The 17,616-nt window shown below is 46.7% G+C and overlaps 5 protein-coding genes across 5 annotated transcripts; 2 read left to right on the forward strand and 3 right to left on the reverse strand.

Annotated features, from left to right (window-relative positions):
* Nucleotides 1-344: 344 nt before the first annotated feature.
* Nucleotides 345-2,600, reverse strand: N7487_008680 (asparagine synthetase B; the record flags this gene model as incomplete). Its single annotated transcript, XM_056876410.1, has 9 exons — nucleotides 345-387; nucleotides 446-550; nucleotides 611-1,869; nucleotides 1,925-2,073; nucleotides 2,136-2,171; nucleotides 2,231-2,257; nucleotides 2,331-2,356; nucleotides 2,453-2,503; nucleotides 2,575-2,600. 9 exons carry the CDS (start codon nucleotides 2,598-2,600, stop codon nucleotides 345-347), a joined length of 1,722 nt encoding a protein of 573 aa, XP_056728598.1.
* A 1,446-nt stretch (nucleotides 2,601-4,046) lies between these two features.
* N7487_008681 (E2 SUMO-conjugating protein UBC9) lies at nucleotides 4,047-4,796 on the reverse strand (the record flags this gene model as incomplete). The annotated part of the gene is made up of 3 exons (XM_056876411.1): nucleotides 4,047-4,300; nucleotides 4,416-4,666; nucleotides 4,762-4,796. The coding sequence occupies 3 exons, from the start codon at nucleotides 4,794-4,796 to the stop codon at nucleotides 4,047-4,049; spliced, it is 540 nt and encodes a 179-aa protein (XP_056728599.1).
* Nucleotides 4,797-6,938: 2,142 nt separating this feature from the next.
* N7487_008682 (NO-inducible flavohemoprotein) lies at nucleotides 6,939-8,240 on the forward strand (the record flags this gene model as incomplete). The annotated part of the gene is made up of 1 exon (XM_056876412.1): nucleotides 6,939-8,240. The coding sequence occupies one exon, from the start codon at nucleotides 6,939-6,941 to the stop codon at nucleotides 8,238-8,240; it is 1,302 nt and encodes a 433-aa protein (XP_056728600.1).
* Nucleotides 8,241-9,238: 998 nt separating this feature from the next.
* On the forward strand, nucleotides 9,239-9,970 carry N7487_008683 (uncharacterized protein; the record flags this gene model as incomplete). Its single annotated transcript, XM_056876413.1, has 1 exon — nucleotides 9,239-9,970. One exon carries the CDS (start codon nucleotides 9,239-9,241, stop codon nucleotides 9,968-9,970), a length of 732 nt encoding a protein of 243 aa, XP_056728601.1.
* Nucleotides 9,971-10,362: 392 nt separating this feature from the next.
* Nucleotides 10,363-12,233, reverse strand: N7487_008684 (uncharacterized protein; the record flags this gene model as incomplete). The annotated part of the gene is made up of 5 exons (XM_056876414.1): nucleotides 10,363-10,461; nucleotides 10,533-10,625; nucleotides 10,681-11,975; nucleotides 12,057-12,117; nucleotides 12,201-12,233. 5 exons carry the CDS (start codon nucleotides 12,231-12,233, stop codon nucleotides 10,363-10,365), a joined length of 1,581 nt encoding a protein of 526 aa, XP_056728602.1.
* Nucleotides 12,234-17,616: the final 5,383 nt, after the last annotated feature.

Here is a 17,616-nt window from a genome sequence, read left to right on the forward strand (position 1 = left end):
TCTAATTAGAGATGGAGGAGGAAGAGGTGGTTTTATGAAAAGATGAAGAGAGAGGAAGGGAAAGAAGAGTTGTGATGATGTTGGGGGAACCTAGGGGCTTAGCACGGGTTAGTGGGAGGGCGGTGATTGGCGGTTGCCCGGCTGCCGGGAAAGCCCGCCGGTAATGTTTGGGCAGGGCAGGTCACGTGTTTAAGAAAATGAATAAAAGAAAAATATTGAGATCATAACATTATACCGTCTATATACCAGAAGGGTATATGTACAATCTAATCCGGTGCTATATCCCCAAAGAAAATGCTAAATCAGAAAAGTTCACATCCTTTTGTTTATACTCTCAAGACTTTTTACTCCGACTTGTCATACTTCTGGTTGTGGATGGCGATGGCTCTGCAAAGGATGGTTAGAGAAGATAAACCAAATAAGGAATCAAGAAGAATTAACTCACCTTCCACTGGGGTCGGTCTGCTTGGACCAGGTAGGGGTCCAGCGCTCGACAGTACCGGCACAGTAAGGAGGGAAGTGCTCATCGAACATGGTGCGGTACCAGTATCTATATCCCAGGTTAGTTTTCAATGGTACTTTAAATTGGGGGGGAAGGTGGGAAACATACGCCTCCTTGGTGTCGGGAACATCAGTACCCCATTCGGGCTTAGGGTTCTTCATCATCTCGTCAGTGACCTGGCGCTCGGCCTCATCCTTGAGGCCATCAATCCAGCTGTAGCCAACACCATCGCTGAACTGCTCCTTCTGGCGCCAGAGGATCTTGTCGGGCAAGTAGGCAGCGGTCTCAGGCTCATCGGAGGTGTCGAAGGCCTTGCGCAGCATGTGCTTCTCGATACGCTCGGGGGTGATCATCTTGTCCTGGGGATCGACACCCATGCAGGTCTCGAGGAACTCCTTGTCAAGGAAAGGAACACGGGCCTCAAGACCCCATGCGGAAGTGGACTTGTTGGCACGGAGGCAGTCAGCCAAGTGCAAGTTCTTGACACGGCGGACGGTCTCCTTGTGGAGCTCCTCCTTGTTGGGGGCAGCGTGGAAGTAGAGGTAGCCACCGAAGATCTCGTCGGAACCCTCACCACTCAGAACCATCTTGACACCCATGGCCTTGATCTTACGGGAGAGCAGGTACATGGGAGTAGAGGCACGGATAGTGGTCACATCGTAGGTCTCGAGGTGGTAGATCACGTCGGAGAGGGCATCGAGGCCGTCCTCAACAGTGAAGGTGAAGGGGTGGTGCTTGGTGCCGAGGAACTTGGCGACCTCAAGGGCAGCGGCGGTATCGGGGGCACCGGGAAGACCGATGGAGAATGAGTGCAGCTGCTGGAAGGTGGTGACGGTCGACAGGTCGTTTTTGTCATCAATGCCAACCAACTCACCGTCTGCGTTGACGTTCTGGGGCGCGTTGCGGGCAGCTTCGGCCATGCGGAGGGTCTCGCGCTGGGCGATAGACGCGACCAAGCTGGAGTCGAGACCACCAGACAGCAGAACACCGTAGGGAACCTCAGCCATCAGACGCTTGCGGACGGCCTTCTCGAGGCTCTGGCGGACTACCTTGTAGTCAACAGGGGTCGAGGGGACGTTGGCAGGGTCCCACCACTTGGGCTCGAAGTAACGGGTCAGGGAGTCGGTCTTGGAGTCATAGATGTGGCCGGGGGGGAAGGCAATGATGTCGTCACAGACGGGGTGCAGACACTTGAGCTCAGAGGCAAAGTAGACGGCGCCGGGAGTCGACGAGGACCGGCCGAGGTAGAAGCTGGTGATACCAATGGGGTCGCGGGCAGCAACAACACGGTCCTGCTTCTTATCCCAAAGAACCCAGGAGAACATGCCATCAAGGTGCTTGGGGGCATCAAGACCATACTCCTCATACTAGTATATATCAGCATTTCGGCCCTAATTCAGATTCCGTTATATCCTGACGTACCAAGGGAATGATAACTTCACAATCGGAGTGTGTCTTGAAGTTGTACTTGTGGCGAAGGTTCTTGCGAATAACACGGTGGTTGTAGATCTCACCGTTGACAGCGAGGGCGAGGGTGCTGTCATCGTTGACGAGGGGCTGAGCACCGGAGTCTAAGGGGATATTGTTAACAAATCGATGTTCGAATTGTTGATCGTTCACAGGGGCCACATACCAACACCGACAATGCTCAGACGCTCGTGCGCCAGGACTATGAATCACGCGTTAGTATACCAACGCCGACACCGAAGTCATTGCGTATTAACTTACTAGTGCTCTCGGCGCAGAAGTTTCCACCTGTTGGAGAACTTTGTTAACCCTATAATCCCCACCTATACCGCGCAATGTTGCAACTCGGGTTGTGACTCACTCCAGTCGGGACCGCGATGGCGCACACTACGAGAACACAGGTCAGCGAGAATTCTATAGATTGCGCATCGCGAATTGCAGACTGTAGATTGCAACAATTGAAAAAGTAATGGAGATACTCACGCCTTGGCCATGCGCAAAGCGGTAGGCTTGAACTTTTGCACATCGGGGTGACTATACTCTAGTTAGTATTCCCTAATCGACATCCCACTAGAGGCGGGGAGTTAGGGTAGGACATGACGCACTGGTGGCACGCGAAAATTCCACACATGATGGGCAATTGGGAAGTGTGGTTAGAGGTGAAGATCAATTCGGGGGAGAGAAGAAGGGTAACGGAGTAGAATTGACTAATCGTCCGGTTATATGGGGAACCTGAGAACGGCGATTTTTTTCAAATTTGCCCCGGTGCCCTCCCGGCGGGGCGAGGGGCGATGTCGGCAAGTCTTTGAGTCACCGATAAGATAACGGCCCCTGGATAATTGGCCCAGTTAGCATCAACTTAAAGATTTTTACTACTGTGGCTAAATATGTGACTATATTAGCGGATTCCTTTTGTCGGGTCATACCATTTATTATTATATTGTACGGAGTAGTCTGTCTCAGTCTGACAGGGGATCCCTGGAGAGTGAGCGGATTCGATGTCACGTGATTAATATACCCCCACCATGAACTATAGCCCTAGCCAAGCCTCTCCTTGACGAAATGTGCCCTCCATCTACATTCAAGGAAACTCATAATAAAACTAAAGATCAGGATGTGTAGTCAACGATATCAGAACGATACTGTGTTGATCACAAGCTTGCCTCATCCCACAAGCATGTCTGTGGATCCCTTCTAAGACCACAGTTAGAGATCGTTAAAACGATATGAGTCACTAAAGGCAAGGCCACGCCTATCTCGATATTAAGATCATGAAGATCTATGTGAGACCCATGGGGATTGTATTCGTATAAGGGACTCATATGTCTCTTCCGGCTCCTTGATTTATGCCTCAAAAACAGAATGGGATCGTACCATCCTGAGCTTTTTTACATACAATGCTAAGATGGTGGAAGAGGCCAAGCCGCAGCGAATCGTATTCTAGATTTCAGCCCTAGAACCCTAGAACCCTCCAAGATTGTAATCTGTGGTGCAGCCCTTGCCGAATTGGTAGGCATGACGCCTGTTCAATGCCCGTTTCTACAATGTTGGATTCCAAATGGAGAAAGGTTTGCCGGCATGGGTTCAAGTTCATCAAGTATAGTATCTATATTGGGTTCTTGTTACTTAAAATTGCAATTGAAATGCAGTTTCCGGAGACACCTACCATGGGCTCATTCCAGAGGTATGGATGTTGTGTTGGTTGCCCAGGTGAATTTATCTATGCAGAGGAGCAAATAAGTACGACATTGAATTTCTTCTGCCAGAGTCATCCTGTACTCAATACATGGCGAGCTTAAGCATCCCAGCAAGGAGCATGTATGTGGTATCATTGTTTCTGAATGACCCTAAGCCCAGAAAACGCCATCCATTGGGATATGTAGAAACGCCATGCTCGCGATAGAACAGCAAAACATGCTCCCTTCGTTAAACAGTAAATGCATAATCTTCCCTCAGTCTCCCCGGTATCCCATGCTGAAAGAGAGAGTAAAAAAAAGAAAAAAAAAAAGTAAATGACCCATGCAGCGCCATCGCTGTTTACGCTTGGGTAACTCAAAAGCCTAGTTGGGCTAGTTTCCTAGTTGGGCTGATTTTCCTTCACAACCATGCGAACTCTCCGTTCGTATTGAGGGCGGTCCTTCTTGAAGAGGTTGTAGGCCTCAGCCTGTGCAGGTGACTCGGGGTTCGGGTCATCCAAGAGATCTTGGATGCCGAGCAAGAGCTGCTTAATAGTGATCGCAGGTCGCCAACCCTCCTCCTCATTCAGAATTGACAGGCAAACCGTTCCGGAAGGGTAGACATTAGGGTGGAAAAGTGCCGGCGTGAATTTGCCTAGACAGTTCTTGTATTAGTGTTATGTTGCCATAAGAGATCATAGTGACAGCCCCCAGCAGAAGCTCTCTTTTGGCGAGCTGCCACATGAGTATATCGCGAAAGAGACACGTACATTTGGGGGGTTTGGTAGGGTATTCTAGAAGCGTGAAAATACCTGGATTAGTATAATGATCTTCAGTAGTCATGGATGTGTTGCGCCACTCACCATCGGGGAAAATCAAGTCGATTTTGAAAAGCCCACCTTCCCAGAGAGTATTAGCCTTCCCTGGAATAGCACATTCCCAGTTCTTCAGGTCCAGGCCACCCTGCGGAGCACTGTTTCGGCTTTGCGACAAAGCCAAATGGGTGGTCGCGACGCCATTGCTTTCTATGAAATCCAAAGAGGTTAGCACGGGCCAAGGATGTGGCGCAAGTGATGCGCAAAATCACAGAATTCACTGGACATGAAATATGCTTACCGCTCTTCTTGGAGACGGTTCTGACACAACGACATCTCGGGTGGTGTTCAGCGGGTGAGTAGCTGAAATAGGTTGCCTCGCGGTGTAGGAAGATCAAGCAGCAGAAAGATGCAACTTGGTTTCAAATATATTGCAGAGCACGACGGGTGGTTTAGTGATGGGTAGTGAGGGAGGGAGAAAGATGTGAGGTGACGAGTGGAAGATTTTAAAGTGGCAATCGTCAAAGCCGGGGAGGTGATAGCAATTGACCTCCCCACGCGAACAATGACCATGCTTATGTAATATCTATAGGGAACCGGGACTGCCCAGGTGGGCCTGGCCTTGCCCAGGAACCTACCGGGAGCCTCACTTCTATTGTTAGCCATGAATAACCGTTAAAACGGGTTATGTGGGGTGTTTTTCTTTGCTATTTTCTATATGGATATAGAATTTACTATTTTTGTTTGGTGGCCCCAATATTATGTTGTTCTTCAACCTCTCTGAGGGCAGTACTGAGTATGCATACACTTGCACTTCACAACAACTTGATTGCTATAAACTGATTATATTCATAAAAGCTGGGTCAACTAAAACCACCCTGGAAGATTGAGAGTCTTAAATTACAGTTACTATTCTGTATTGGGAGCTACATAGAAACATCGAGGGCATACAGGTGCCTAGAAATACTGCAGTACTACGAGGAATTTGGTGCTGTTACACGGTGTCACATTTATGTCTGCCCTCGGCATATTGGCGTAAATTGGATAGCTTGCCGTGGTTTATCGAGACAATGATCGCGGTGGATTTGATCCCAATGATCTGGAAAATTCGTGGAGCTTTTGATAGCTGCTTCTAGCTCGCCGTGGTGAGTTCCATTCGGATTGCGTTAAGCCACTAGAGGAAGTGGAACATGCAAGGTCTAATAGGGAGGAATATCAGATTGGAGACATGGGGGAATATAGCTATTTCCTAGGGAGTTTACTCGAATGTGATAATAGTCCGAATGTGGAAGCTTTTAAGCTCTAGTGTATATAGTATCGCTTCTTCATCGTATATCCTTACATATGTAGGAACTCGCCTATACAATTCCGCCATTATATAAGTTGAGGTCGCTACCATACGGCCGAATAGGCTCCAAAGTATTCGAGAATAGACAATCCTCACATCAAGCCAGCCCAAGCATCATCAATTTCAGGAGACTCTGAAATATTGAGGCATAGATAGTTCAATATCTCGGTAGACCTTACCTATCACCTCACCGCGCAACCTTCCCAGCGCATCCCTCATAGGAAATATATGGATGTGCATCGCGGAGGTCGGTTCGGAAGACTGATGAAAATGTAGCTAGGCATGCGGAGTTGTGTTGTTGAAACACATAGTAAGTAGCCCGTGATCAAGGCCAGAAAGAAGGCGGAACCTATCTACGGAGCAACGATACGAAGATGGGATCTCCGGCAAGTGCTCGGCATAATGAACCTAGAAATATTGGGGTTAGATGATTGGTATATCAGCTCTTCATAGCTGATTCTAGATGTTGCTTTTTTTTCCTTTTCCATGTCTTTTATTTTGTAGTAAATGCATTCTTTCACTTGTTCAAGACCTAGCTCGTGATATGTAGTTCAAATGAACATTACATATCAGTGATATGCATCATGGGCTTGAAATATCCATGAACATAACCCCCTGGCATGATGATTCATTGATTCGGGTTACAACCACTTACGGTATATAATTGCTCCGCGGAGATAGATGGAGAAGCTGGCGGTCGGATGAGCCAACAAGTTGTCAATTAAGCTACCTAAATAGGATGAATGACGTTTACTTTGCCCAGTAGAAATCAATTATTCCATGATCTCTGGAGCCAAGTTATCTTATTGGTTTTTTTCCAAGCTATGGATTGCATGGATATGCCAAAAATGGGGTTGTGTTCTGGTAAAATAAACGGTATTTTTCAATGTATACCACAAAAGGACTAGACTCCGATCTTGGCATGTATACTTTCGGAATCTAGTCCTAGTTTACCTACTCTATTCCTACGTATTTATAAAGTTCATCCCTGTAGTTACTAATAGATTGGCTAGAAAAGAAAGCTAAAGACCCCAGGGGTTCTTTCGATGACACCTCTAGCCGATAAAACCTGAAGATTTCCAACCCAAATTAAACCTCTTGGAATTCAACTTGTCTGCAACATCCTCAATATGTTCGTACGAAGTGTTTTCCGGCATTCAGTGCTCCAGTCACTGGCCCAAAGGTCTTATGTCTCAGTGCCACGGAGGGGACTCACCGGACTCACAGCACAACAAAAGCAGATTGTGAAGGCTACCATTCCCGCCCTTCAAGAGTATGGGGTCACGATCACCACCCTTTTCTATAAGCGCCTGCTAGAGAAACATCCAGAACTCAAGAATGTCTTCAATACCGTCCACCAAAAAACTGGCGAGCAACCAGCGGCTTTGGCACATGCTGTGTGGGCATATGCGGTTAACATTGACCACCCCGAAGCCCTAAGCGCAGCCGTTTCTCGCATCGGGCATAAACACGCTAGCTTAGGCGTCCTGCCTGCCCACTACCCTATTGTGGGCGAACACCTACTCGCCGCAATCAAAGATGTCCTCGGGCCCGCCGCTAACGAGCAAGTGCTCGATGCGTGGAAGGCAGCTTACCAGCAACTCGCGGATATCTTTATCAACTTCGAGCAAGGTCTCTACGAGCAAGGTGTGAAGACCCCCGGCGGGTGGAAAGGATGGCGGAAGTTCTACATCTCGAAGAAAACGTTAGAGAGTGACGAAATTATGTCCTTCTATCTCACCCCATTGGACAAGAATACTCTCCCATCCTATCAGCCGGGACAGTTTGTTAGCGTGCGCTGCTACGTTCCCGAACTAGGCGTCTACCAGCCCCGTCAGTACAGCCTATCTGACGTGCCGAACAAAGATCACTTCCGAATTTCCGTCAAGCGAGAATTCGCAAAGGATTCAAAGCCGGCTGGCCAAATCTCGAACGTGCTTCACGAATCGCTGCCGGAAGGTTCGGAATTGGAATTGAGCATGCCTTTCGGTGATTTCGTTCTTGACATTAACGCCACTACTCCTGCTGTCCTAATCAGTGGAGGGGTGGGGCTCACACCCATGATGTCTATGTTGAAAGCCATCATCAACCAACAGGGTCAAGCACGGCGAGTCGTCTTCGTCCATGCAGCACGCAATGGCCGTGTTCATGCCATGAAGAATGACCTCCTCCAGATCGTCGCCGAAAACCCGTCAGTTAGTCGCATGGTTTTCTATGAAGATGCCAATGAGAGTGACGTGCAGGGGGTAGACTATGATCACATAGGTCGGGTGGATTTGACCAAATTCAAAGATAAGGCTATTCTCCCGGATGCAGATTATTATATCTGTGGGCCTCAGCCGTTCATGAGTGCTCAAAGCAAGGACCTGGAGGCCTTAGGTGTGGACCCTAAGCGTATTCATATGGAGGTATTTGGATCTCCGCGTGCTTGATTGATCGAGAGATGGACCCGAATATTCGGGGTTTTTACTATCTTATTGTTCCACGGGGATGTCGGTGGAATATGTATGTTAGAGTCACTGTATTTTACCCATGGTGCTGAAATGGATGCCTGATGGTTAATTGAAATGTTAATTAAAATGTTGAATGCTTACCATAACCCATGCGTCTATTATTTTGACATCATTCCTCACGATGCTGACGATTTCCGATCGGCATCAGCCTTGGATCGGGCCTAGATATATATACACATACGATAGGAAATAAGGAGGAGCATCATTATCTGGTATATGTCTCACAGGTTGCAGACTGAACTACAATATTGCGAGCAGGCCGAGGGAGATGAAGTGAAGTAAACCTTTGCTACTCGCGAATGAGTATAATGACATATTCAAGTAGTGGTCTTTTAATGGCTTATATCTACATTTTTGTTTCTATAATTAAAATGTAGCCAGTCAAATGCACAGTTATGTCGTTGATAATATCCACTGGAATACTCATATAGAGCAGCAAGCTATGAACTTCCGGCCAGCTCTACCTGATACAAGTCCCGGCTATTCCATTCTCCATTACAGCCTCAAATGCGTTTCTTTCTTTCAATGAGTCACTACACTACTCTACCTTAATCAGAAACATTCCACTCGTGACCTTTACCTGCAAGATCGTGAGACAAAGGCTTTCACATATTCTCCAGGGTAACAAAGAGAGTCTATAAAGCCTTCTATTGAGGACAAGAGTCATCGAAAATCATTGATAGGAAGGGACACAACTTCTTTATTCGAAACCCCGGATTGGTCCTCGACAAAGGCTTTCCCCAACAACAAAAGTTTGTCGGCAGATGCCAACACACTTTTAATCTAATCCGAGTAGTATAAAGGACTGTTGAATTCTCATATGTACTCATCTCATCCACACTCATTAACTCTCAACCAAACTCTTATCAGAGAGTTCTACAAACAAATCCCAAAATTACACACTATCATCCATCATCATGTGTCATTCCATTATCTATTATTATGCCCTATGCCGACACCTAGACCAGGATTCAACCCACCAAATCGCGTGCCACAATGCTTTTAGAACAGGCTATGAGTGCACCGAAGAGCCGCAAAGCACATCCTTCATCTCCCTTATAGGGAATTGTCTGCAATGCAAGCTGAATCATCTAATGCTACGCCAGTCTACCTATCGCGAATGGCGGAGAGAAGATCTTCTGGACGCATTAAACGATGCATTCCAGTATAGCGAAGACGATGGCTGGACTACGGATGACAGCGACGCCGAGGAACTTGATATGGAGACGTTGTTCTCCCAATCTCCTGCCTTGGCTCGTAGAAACCCCACTGATCGAGATGAGAACCGGGAGACCCATATGTCCTTCCACAGCGGTCCGGCACGCACGCCAACCATAGTGGAACAGTCCTCGCCTCACTTATCTTCTGTCGCTTTGGTTGAACATGTTGACGATTACTCAGATGATGAGGAGTACGTCTACGAGGATTCTTTGTCAGCACCTCAGCCTCGGGCGCGCCGGAGCTGGCGCTCTTGGATTCCTATTCCTACTAGGTTTGTGCGCAACCAGCAGAATCCTTCATATATGGCATTTGTCACTGATGACCATATGGTGGACACAGAGGCTTTACTCGGTGCTTCTAAGCCGAAGGATCATCGGACTTGGCGCTCCTGGATTCCACTTCCGACTAAGAAGGTGTCGGGGCAATAGATTAATAGTGGTAGGGTAGAAGTTTTTGACCAGACTTTTTGAGGTTTCGTAGGGAATTGGATGTTTCGTTGTCAGGAAACGTCATAGTCTACGTTTTGTTTGGTTTTTAGAGATAATTTTGGAGAGCATTGCAATGAGACTTTACGCGAGCAACATCATTAACCTAACTAAGCACACGAAAGGGTGTGAACATAAGCAATTGGCCATGTAACCCTCCCGGTCAAACTCCTCAATCGAAAAAGGAAACCGCGCTATGATTTTGTTGCCATTGAGTGCCTGTCATCCAGGCGCACTCACGGCCTACCGTATGTGCAATAGTCGAGAATGCCCAAACAACAAACAATTGGCATGCCATGGCGTACACGTACATAAAAGGGCACTAACAAGGACAATTAGTCCGTGTAAATCCCTTGATCAAACTTATCAAGATCGAAAAATCGTGCAGTGATTGTGTTGCCGTTGAAAATCCGGCCTTCGAGCGCATTCACAGCCTATCAGAGATGCAATAGTCAGCAATGCACAAACTCACATTCGATTCAAGGTGTAGATCTCAAAAGCTTACCCGTAGACCAGACAAGGGGTGCTTGAATTTGACAAAGACAGGGACTGGGGTTCCGACGTCGCGAGCGATGAAGACTCGCTCCACATCTCCATACTAGAGCCCCTCAAGTTAGCAAAAGCCTCAAGTCAATTGACGAAAGGAAACGTACCTTGTCACCACACTCCTGTCCAATCTCCTGCATCAAACCACCATTTTGACCCCCATCCATCTCAACATCCAGGTCCATGCCATCTAGCATACCTAGCAGTTTGATCACTTCGCTCATAGGGCCAAACTTGCTGGTGTCATATTCACCCTTCGTGTTGCTTCCAATGATTTTACCTCGTCCAGCAGGTGTTACAAAGCCACCACCCTCTGAGTCTGGTCGCTTCTTGCGCTTCTCGAGCTTGACTTGCAGCGGATTCACCATGCCAGAACCAGTAGCGCCGAGGCCGGATCCTTTGTTCCAGCCCCACTTGGAAAGCATTCGTGCACCGAAGTCCGGTTGGCCGGGACGAAGTGATCGTGGCGCGGACTCATCTGGTTCTTCCTCATTTTCCGGTTGTTCTTGCGCCAATAAGGCTTCAAGTTCGGCTTCGGAAGCTGGGATGCCTTCTGGGGGCGGAGGCAGAGTGTATCGGACCGGTGCGCGGGAGATGGTGGCGGAGCTGGGTTGGAAGGCGTCAAGGGGGCGTGATGGAGGAGGTGGTGGTATGACTTGTCCCGATGGTGGGTTCTCGGCTCCCTGAAAGTGGCGCATATGTGCGTCTTCGCCAGTAGAGTCATCCGGAATTCGGGAGGGATGTTCAATGTGGGATGGAGGTGAAGTCTGGAGTTGGGCCTGAACGGCAATGGAACCGTTGTCGAAGCGTTGTCCTAATGCGGCGCGGCGAGCAAATGCATCGTCACCAGATGCGTCATTGGGGATAGAAGCTGCTGGTGGCACATCATTAAGATTTGACGGCGGCGCAAAGTTGCTTGGAGGCGCAAATTGTTCTAGTTTCTTTTTAGTTTGGGTGTCGTCACTAATCGCAAAAGACCCGAACATACGCTTGTATGGCCCATCATAATCCTCGCTATCGGAATATCTGCTAGGTGAGCGTTTTCTGACATGCGCATACAAGACATCCTTCCACTCGCGGATTTCAGCGATCCTCTCGTCACTGTTGCGGTATTCTGCGTAATTGTTAGGTCGAGAAGGGTCGTAGATATCATCCCAATTTTGAGAAGCATGTGCTTCAATGTTCTTCTTGCGCTTCTTTCTTCCTCCACGCTGTCGCTTCTCGCGCGCGTACTCATAATCGTCGTCTTCCATAGCGGTCCAATCAGCCAAAGTACTTTTCGTCGGTACCGAAGGGTTAGCTGAGGGCTGTGGTTGTGGCACGGCTTTGGGGAAAGCAAGTTTCGGTTTGGGTTTCTGAGCTGAGAGCTGTGGTCTCTTGGGTGGTTGGAACCGAAGGGAAGCTGTGGAGGGAAAGAAGAATAATAAAATCAGCAGGTGCCACTTCATGCGTCAAGCAAGCAAGTCCAGGGTAAATTAAATACCAGGATTCAGTTGTTGCTTTTTGGGGACCGCGGCGTCATCAGGTTGAGGTTCGGTCTCCGACTGTTTAAAGACAACAGGAGCACGGGAGATGATTCCAGACGTGTCAGAAGATGAATTAAGTAGGTTGGCATACAGTGACATACCCCCTTTTGGGGGGTGGGATCAGAAGAAGCCATGTGTGTTATTATGGTAAGAGTGTGTCGACGGCCTAAGAACGTCGGCATCGATCAAGTACGACTAATCTAACCTTATCGCGATTGAGACTCGCGATAAGGGACCTCTCAAGTATCTCTCCATGGCGGTCCGTGCGTCCAAGGCCAAATGTCGGAGCATGACGACCGGCATACCGGGGGATTTATTAATCCTACACATTTTTGTAATTAATGTTATGTAATCATGGCTCCATATAAATTGTACCAAGAGCCGATACAGAAATACAGAGAGTTGAATACCACTGATTGGACCCCTACATTTACAATACAGACCAATCCGACAGTTATGAGCCCGGTTCGCATCGAAGAAAGCATTACTATTTGAGATATAGTATCTAGTACACTACTAGAAGCCTGCTTTCTACCCCTTGAAACCTCCTAGCTACCCCTGAATTAGCAATTGTGAAGCTATTCCCAGCTACCCCTGAATCCAGCAATGGAGGCAGCATCAATTCTCTCCGCTATGAAGGGCGAAAAACTGAAGGACTCGCCGCAGTGGCTCACTTGGTTTGCAAAAGTGCAGCTATATGCCATGCAAAAGAACGTATGGGACCTTTGCAACCCAGATCCCCCGACGACAACCGAATCCCAAGCAATAAGATCTATACCTCTCTAAGAACCGGTGGAACCGGAATACCCAGAGGACGGCGATGACAAGGATCGAAGGATTTGGCGAGATCGAATGGACGTGTATAAAATGAAGTACACGAAGTGGGAGAAGCAAGTAAAAGGACTAAGTGATGTCAACGAGTATATCCTTACCTACCTCGACCCAATGTATCACCTTGCTCTGATCACATATCGTACTCCGTATAAGAGGCTTGTATACCTAAAGACTAGATTTGCTCGGTCAACGGCGTACGAAGAAGAAATCCGTATGAATTGGAAGGTCTTTGCCATGCAGAAACTAACCGGTGATATTGAGCAGTAGCTTCAAAAGTGGAATTTACTAAGAGAGTAAGCTATTAGCCTCGGTATTAGCGATGCAGATTCTAATCGAGACTTCCTACATGCAGTTAAAGAGGTACTGCCAATCTGGTGGTAAGGAAAATACTAAGAGATTGTTATAGATAAGAAGAAATATAACACTCGAGATCTTCTTAAATCATTCCGTGCAATAAATCGGGAGATAGGCGTCAAAACTGTGACCTCAACTAATGCTCCAAAAAGTGCTTTTTCAACCTGGCAAGGTCATCGAGAAGTAAAGCCGGAAGCGAAGCAAGAGAAGCTTCTATTCGAGAAGAGAAAATGTCTATGTGGCAATGGTCATCCATACCATAAGGTGGCTAACTGCTGGCTTATGAATGAAGCTATACGCCCAGAAGGATATACCCTAGACGAAGGGAAGCTAGAGAGAGCTAGAAAGAAGCTAGCAAATGATCTAGGGTGGAAGTAATAGGTCGACAAAGCTGTTAATGAAGCTAAATCAAAGTATCATGAATCTGCAAACCACGTTAGCTTCGCCACCACCTACTAGAGTAAGCCTCAGAGCAGGCCTCAGAGTAAGCCTCAGGGCAAGCCCCAGGGCAAGCACTAAGGCAAGCTACTAAGTGAAGCTATATAGATTGGCAAGTATATACTCTTAGCTGCAAAGACTGGCGAGCTCTCTCTCCGTAATCGATAGATTCTTGATACTGGGTCCAGTTCATATATATGCAATAACAGAGCACTGTTTATTAATTTTACGCCGGAAGTTATAGATTTGATAACTGGTGATAGTATTACGCAGGTGCTAGGGAGAGGTAAAGTTCGACTAGTCGGCAAGTATCTACAGAAAGGGAGAATAGAAATCATATTGAGTGATGCTCTCTACTCGCCTAGCTTCTATACAAATCTAGTGTCGTACGCGATGCTAAAGAAGAAGGGGGGCACCTGGTGTTAACGTACAAACTGTATCCGAGATCCAAAGGATCTACCTGTTGTCAATGTATATCTATAGGACCAGTTTAACCTCTGGATTTTCGATGAATTAGGAGAGGTTCTACCGCAACAAGCATATACCGTAAGCGTAAGCTCACTAGTACCGGTACTAAGAGTATCAAGAACGTCAATAAAGCCGCAGAAATCAGAGGCATCCCCCGACGTCTGGCACCGAAGACTTGCTTATATTGAGCCCCGTGCCGTAGCTAAGCTTGCTACTATAGTAGATGGTATAGTCCTCTAGGAAGCAGAGTAAGAAGAAGCTTTATTATGCTAAACCTATTATATTGGGAGAGCACTAAAACAGATCTCTCGCCGGCTAGTAGGACGTACTTTTGGACGATTTGGAAGGATCTACTTTAATCTCATACAACTGCCGCTAGTATACAATAGACACCGATGGATATCTCATTTCTATATGGAAGGAGTACGATTCTATTAGATAATGATATATGAAGTGAAGCCTGAATGCCAGCTGGCGATCAACCAGTTCGTACAGCTAGTAAGGAATTAGTGGAATCTACCTATCAAGGCATTTCATTATGACAATGAAGCTGCAGTAGGCAAAACAGCGGAGTACAGTTTGACAAGCGATGGTATCTTGATATATCATACTCCACCCGGCCACTCAGAGATGAATGGGTATACCGAGAGATCTGGCGGGATAATTATTACCTGTATGCGTATACTCTCTCTTGAAGGCAAGCTTCCGAAAGACCTATGGCCTGAATTTGTAAGCGCTGCAGTGTGGTTATTAAATCGTACCCCTATATATATTGCTTCTGAGAACAAGTGGTTAATACTATGGGAAGAAGTAAGAAGAGAATTTGCTCTAACAGCCCCAAAGATCAATCTAGCAAATGTTAGATTATATAGAAGCTTGGCGTACTGTCGTATTAAGAAGTAGGTTCAGTCAGATAAGATGAATCTAAGAGTAGAGGTCGGCTTCCTAGTCGGATACTTGGTATCTAATATCTACAAAATCTGGTTTCTATACAGTGGGAAAGTGAGGTATATACGAGATGTAGTTATTGATGAAGCACGTAAATACTCGCCGGACTATGAGAAATCTTAGCCTATTCCACTACTATTAGTGAGAGAGCCAGAAGAGATTACGCCCGACGAAGTGGCGTAAATTATTAACCATCAGATCGCTAGCTAGGAAGCAACTAGTACGCCGGAAAGTGAGTATTAAAACCGATAAGATGAAACCGACGATACTCTACTAGATGCTCTTCCAGATGCTCTACCAGATGCTCTTCTAGATGCTCTTCCAGATGCTCTACCAGATACTCTACTAGATACTTTATAAGATATTTAGCTAAGTGAGGTTGACTACCGAGAGATCACCCCACTTCAGGGGGTGAGTAGGTAGGTATTAATGCCTACCCCAATAAGCCTACTACCTATACTTCTGACCTCGGTCAGAAAAGAAGCCGGTAAGATCTAGGACATACAAAAGGATCAAGATCCATCACTATTAACCCTACTAAATAAAGAAACTGGCTTACAGCAAGGGGTGGAAACTGGCCCTGATTAGGGGGTGGATACGCATGATCTAGATGATTAACTGCTCAGTGAAGATCAGGCCTATAAAGAAGCCTATAAAGAAGCTAATAAAGAAGCTAATGGAGAACCTAATAAAGAACCCAATAGAGAGGTAGAAAATAAGCTAGAAAGACAGCTCCAGGCAGAACTGCTAGTACTAAGCAGAGAGATCTCCAGCAATATAGATGCCAGCAACATACTAAGTGGACGTCGAATACGCAAAGCAAAATAAGATAACGATTTTGTATATACAACCACTATAGTACAGGGTATTGACGAAGAAGAGCCACCGGCTCTACTATATGTATTTGTAGCTGGTCTATACGCCGAGAAACTAAACGCTCGCCGCTATCGAGATGATCTCCCACCACCACCCAAGTACTGGAAGGATATCATAAATTATCCTTTTTAGTAAGGTTTTCTCGTAGCAATGAAGAAAGAGATCCACTCTCTATCTAAAAAAGAGATATTCGAAGTTATTGAAAAGCTAAAGGATCGAGGGATACAAATCCTTCCCTTACTATAGGTTTTTGTATACAAATTCGACTAGGACGGTTACCTTTTGAAATTGAAGGCTCGAATCTGTGTTCGTGGGGATCTTGAGACGATTACCTATAAAGAAAAGAGAGCTGCTACGCTAGCAGCAAGAACAGCAAGAATAATCTTTGCACTAGTCGCTGCCTTTAACCTAGACCTCCGTTAGCGAGATGCTGTTACTGCATTTCTGAATAGTAAGCTAAGCTAAGAGAAACCGACATATACGCAGATACCAGAAGGGTTCCAGTCCCTAGGTAAATGCTGGAAGCTTCGTCGAGCATTATACGGCTTACGGATCTCGCCACGTCTTTAGTAACAAGAAGCAGCTAGTATACTCCGAAAACTAGGTCTGTAATAAGCACCAGAAGACCCTTATGTCTTCGTCGGAGAAGGGCTAATAGTCTTCTTCTATATAGATAATATCTTAATTGCTAGCTATGTAAATGCTAAGGCAAGAGCTATGCAATTGGAGCGAGATCTAGAAGCCTACTGGGAGCTGACAGATCATGGAGAAGTATTATAGTTTCTCAATATCCGAATCATTCGCGATAGGAAGCAGAAGAAGCTCTGGCTATATCAAGATAGCTATATAACAAGCATTACTACCCGCTACAATTTGACAGATCGACTATCTGTCTATACGCCACTACCAGTTGACGAATTGACGCCTTACCAAGGCGTAGCCACCCCGAAGGAGATCCTTCTCTATCAAAAGAAGGTTAGATCCGTAGGCTATGCCACCACTATCACTAGGCCAGATGCTGTAAAGGCCACCGCTCGACTAGCTCAGTTCTTAACGAATCCAGGGCCCCAGTACCACTAAGCAGCTGACCGGGTCATCAGTTACCTATATACTACCCGGAACCTAGCTATTGAATATAGTGCAGACGCAGTAAGCACTGGAATCGATTCTATACAGTTCGCAAGCGATACTTTATACGGAGATCACCCAGATCGAAAGAGCTCTGTAGGCTACATCTGTCAAGCTTATAGTAGACCAGTTGACTGGAAAGCGAGCAAGCAACCTACCGTAACAACGTCAACCACTGAAGCAGAGCTGCTAGGCCTATCAGAGACAGGGAAGCAACTTCAATGGTAGCGTCGACTACTAAAAAGCCTCGGTTTTGAACCCTCCCACAATATGACGATCGACTGCGACAACGAGAGAACGATCAGCCTACTTACTAGTGAGGACACTGCCTTCGAAACGAAGCTTCGGCATATCGATATTCATCATCATTGGCTTCGGCAAGAGGTTAGAGAAGGACGCATAATGGTGCGATGGGTGCCGACGGCGAGCATGGTTGCAGATGGACTCACAAAGATGCTATCTCGCCAGAAG

Source organism: Penicillium crustosum (assembly GCF_028827405.1).
Source record: "Penicillium crustosum strain IBT 35664 chromosome Unknown utg000003l_segment0_segment0, whole genome shotgun sequence".
In the NCBI taxonomy this organism is placed as follows: Eukaryota; Fungi; Ascomycota; class Eurotiomycetes; order Eurotiales; family Aspergillaceae; genus Penicillium; species Penicillium crustosum.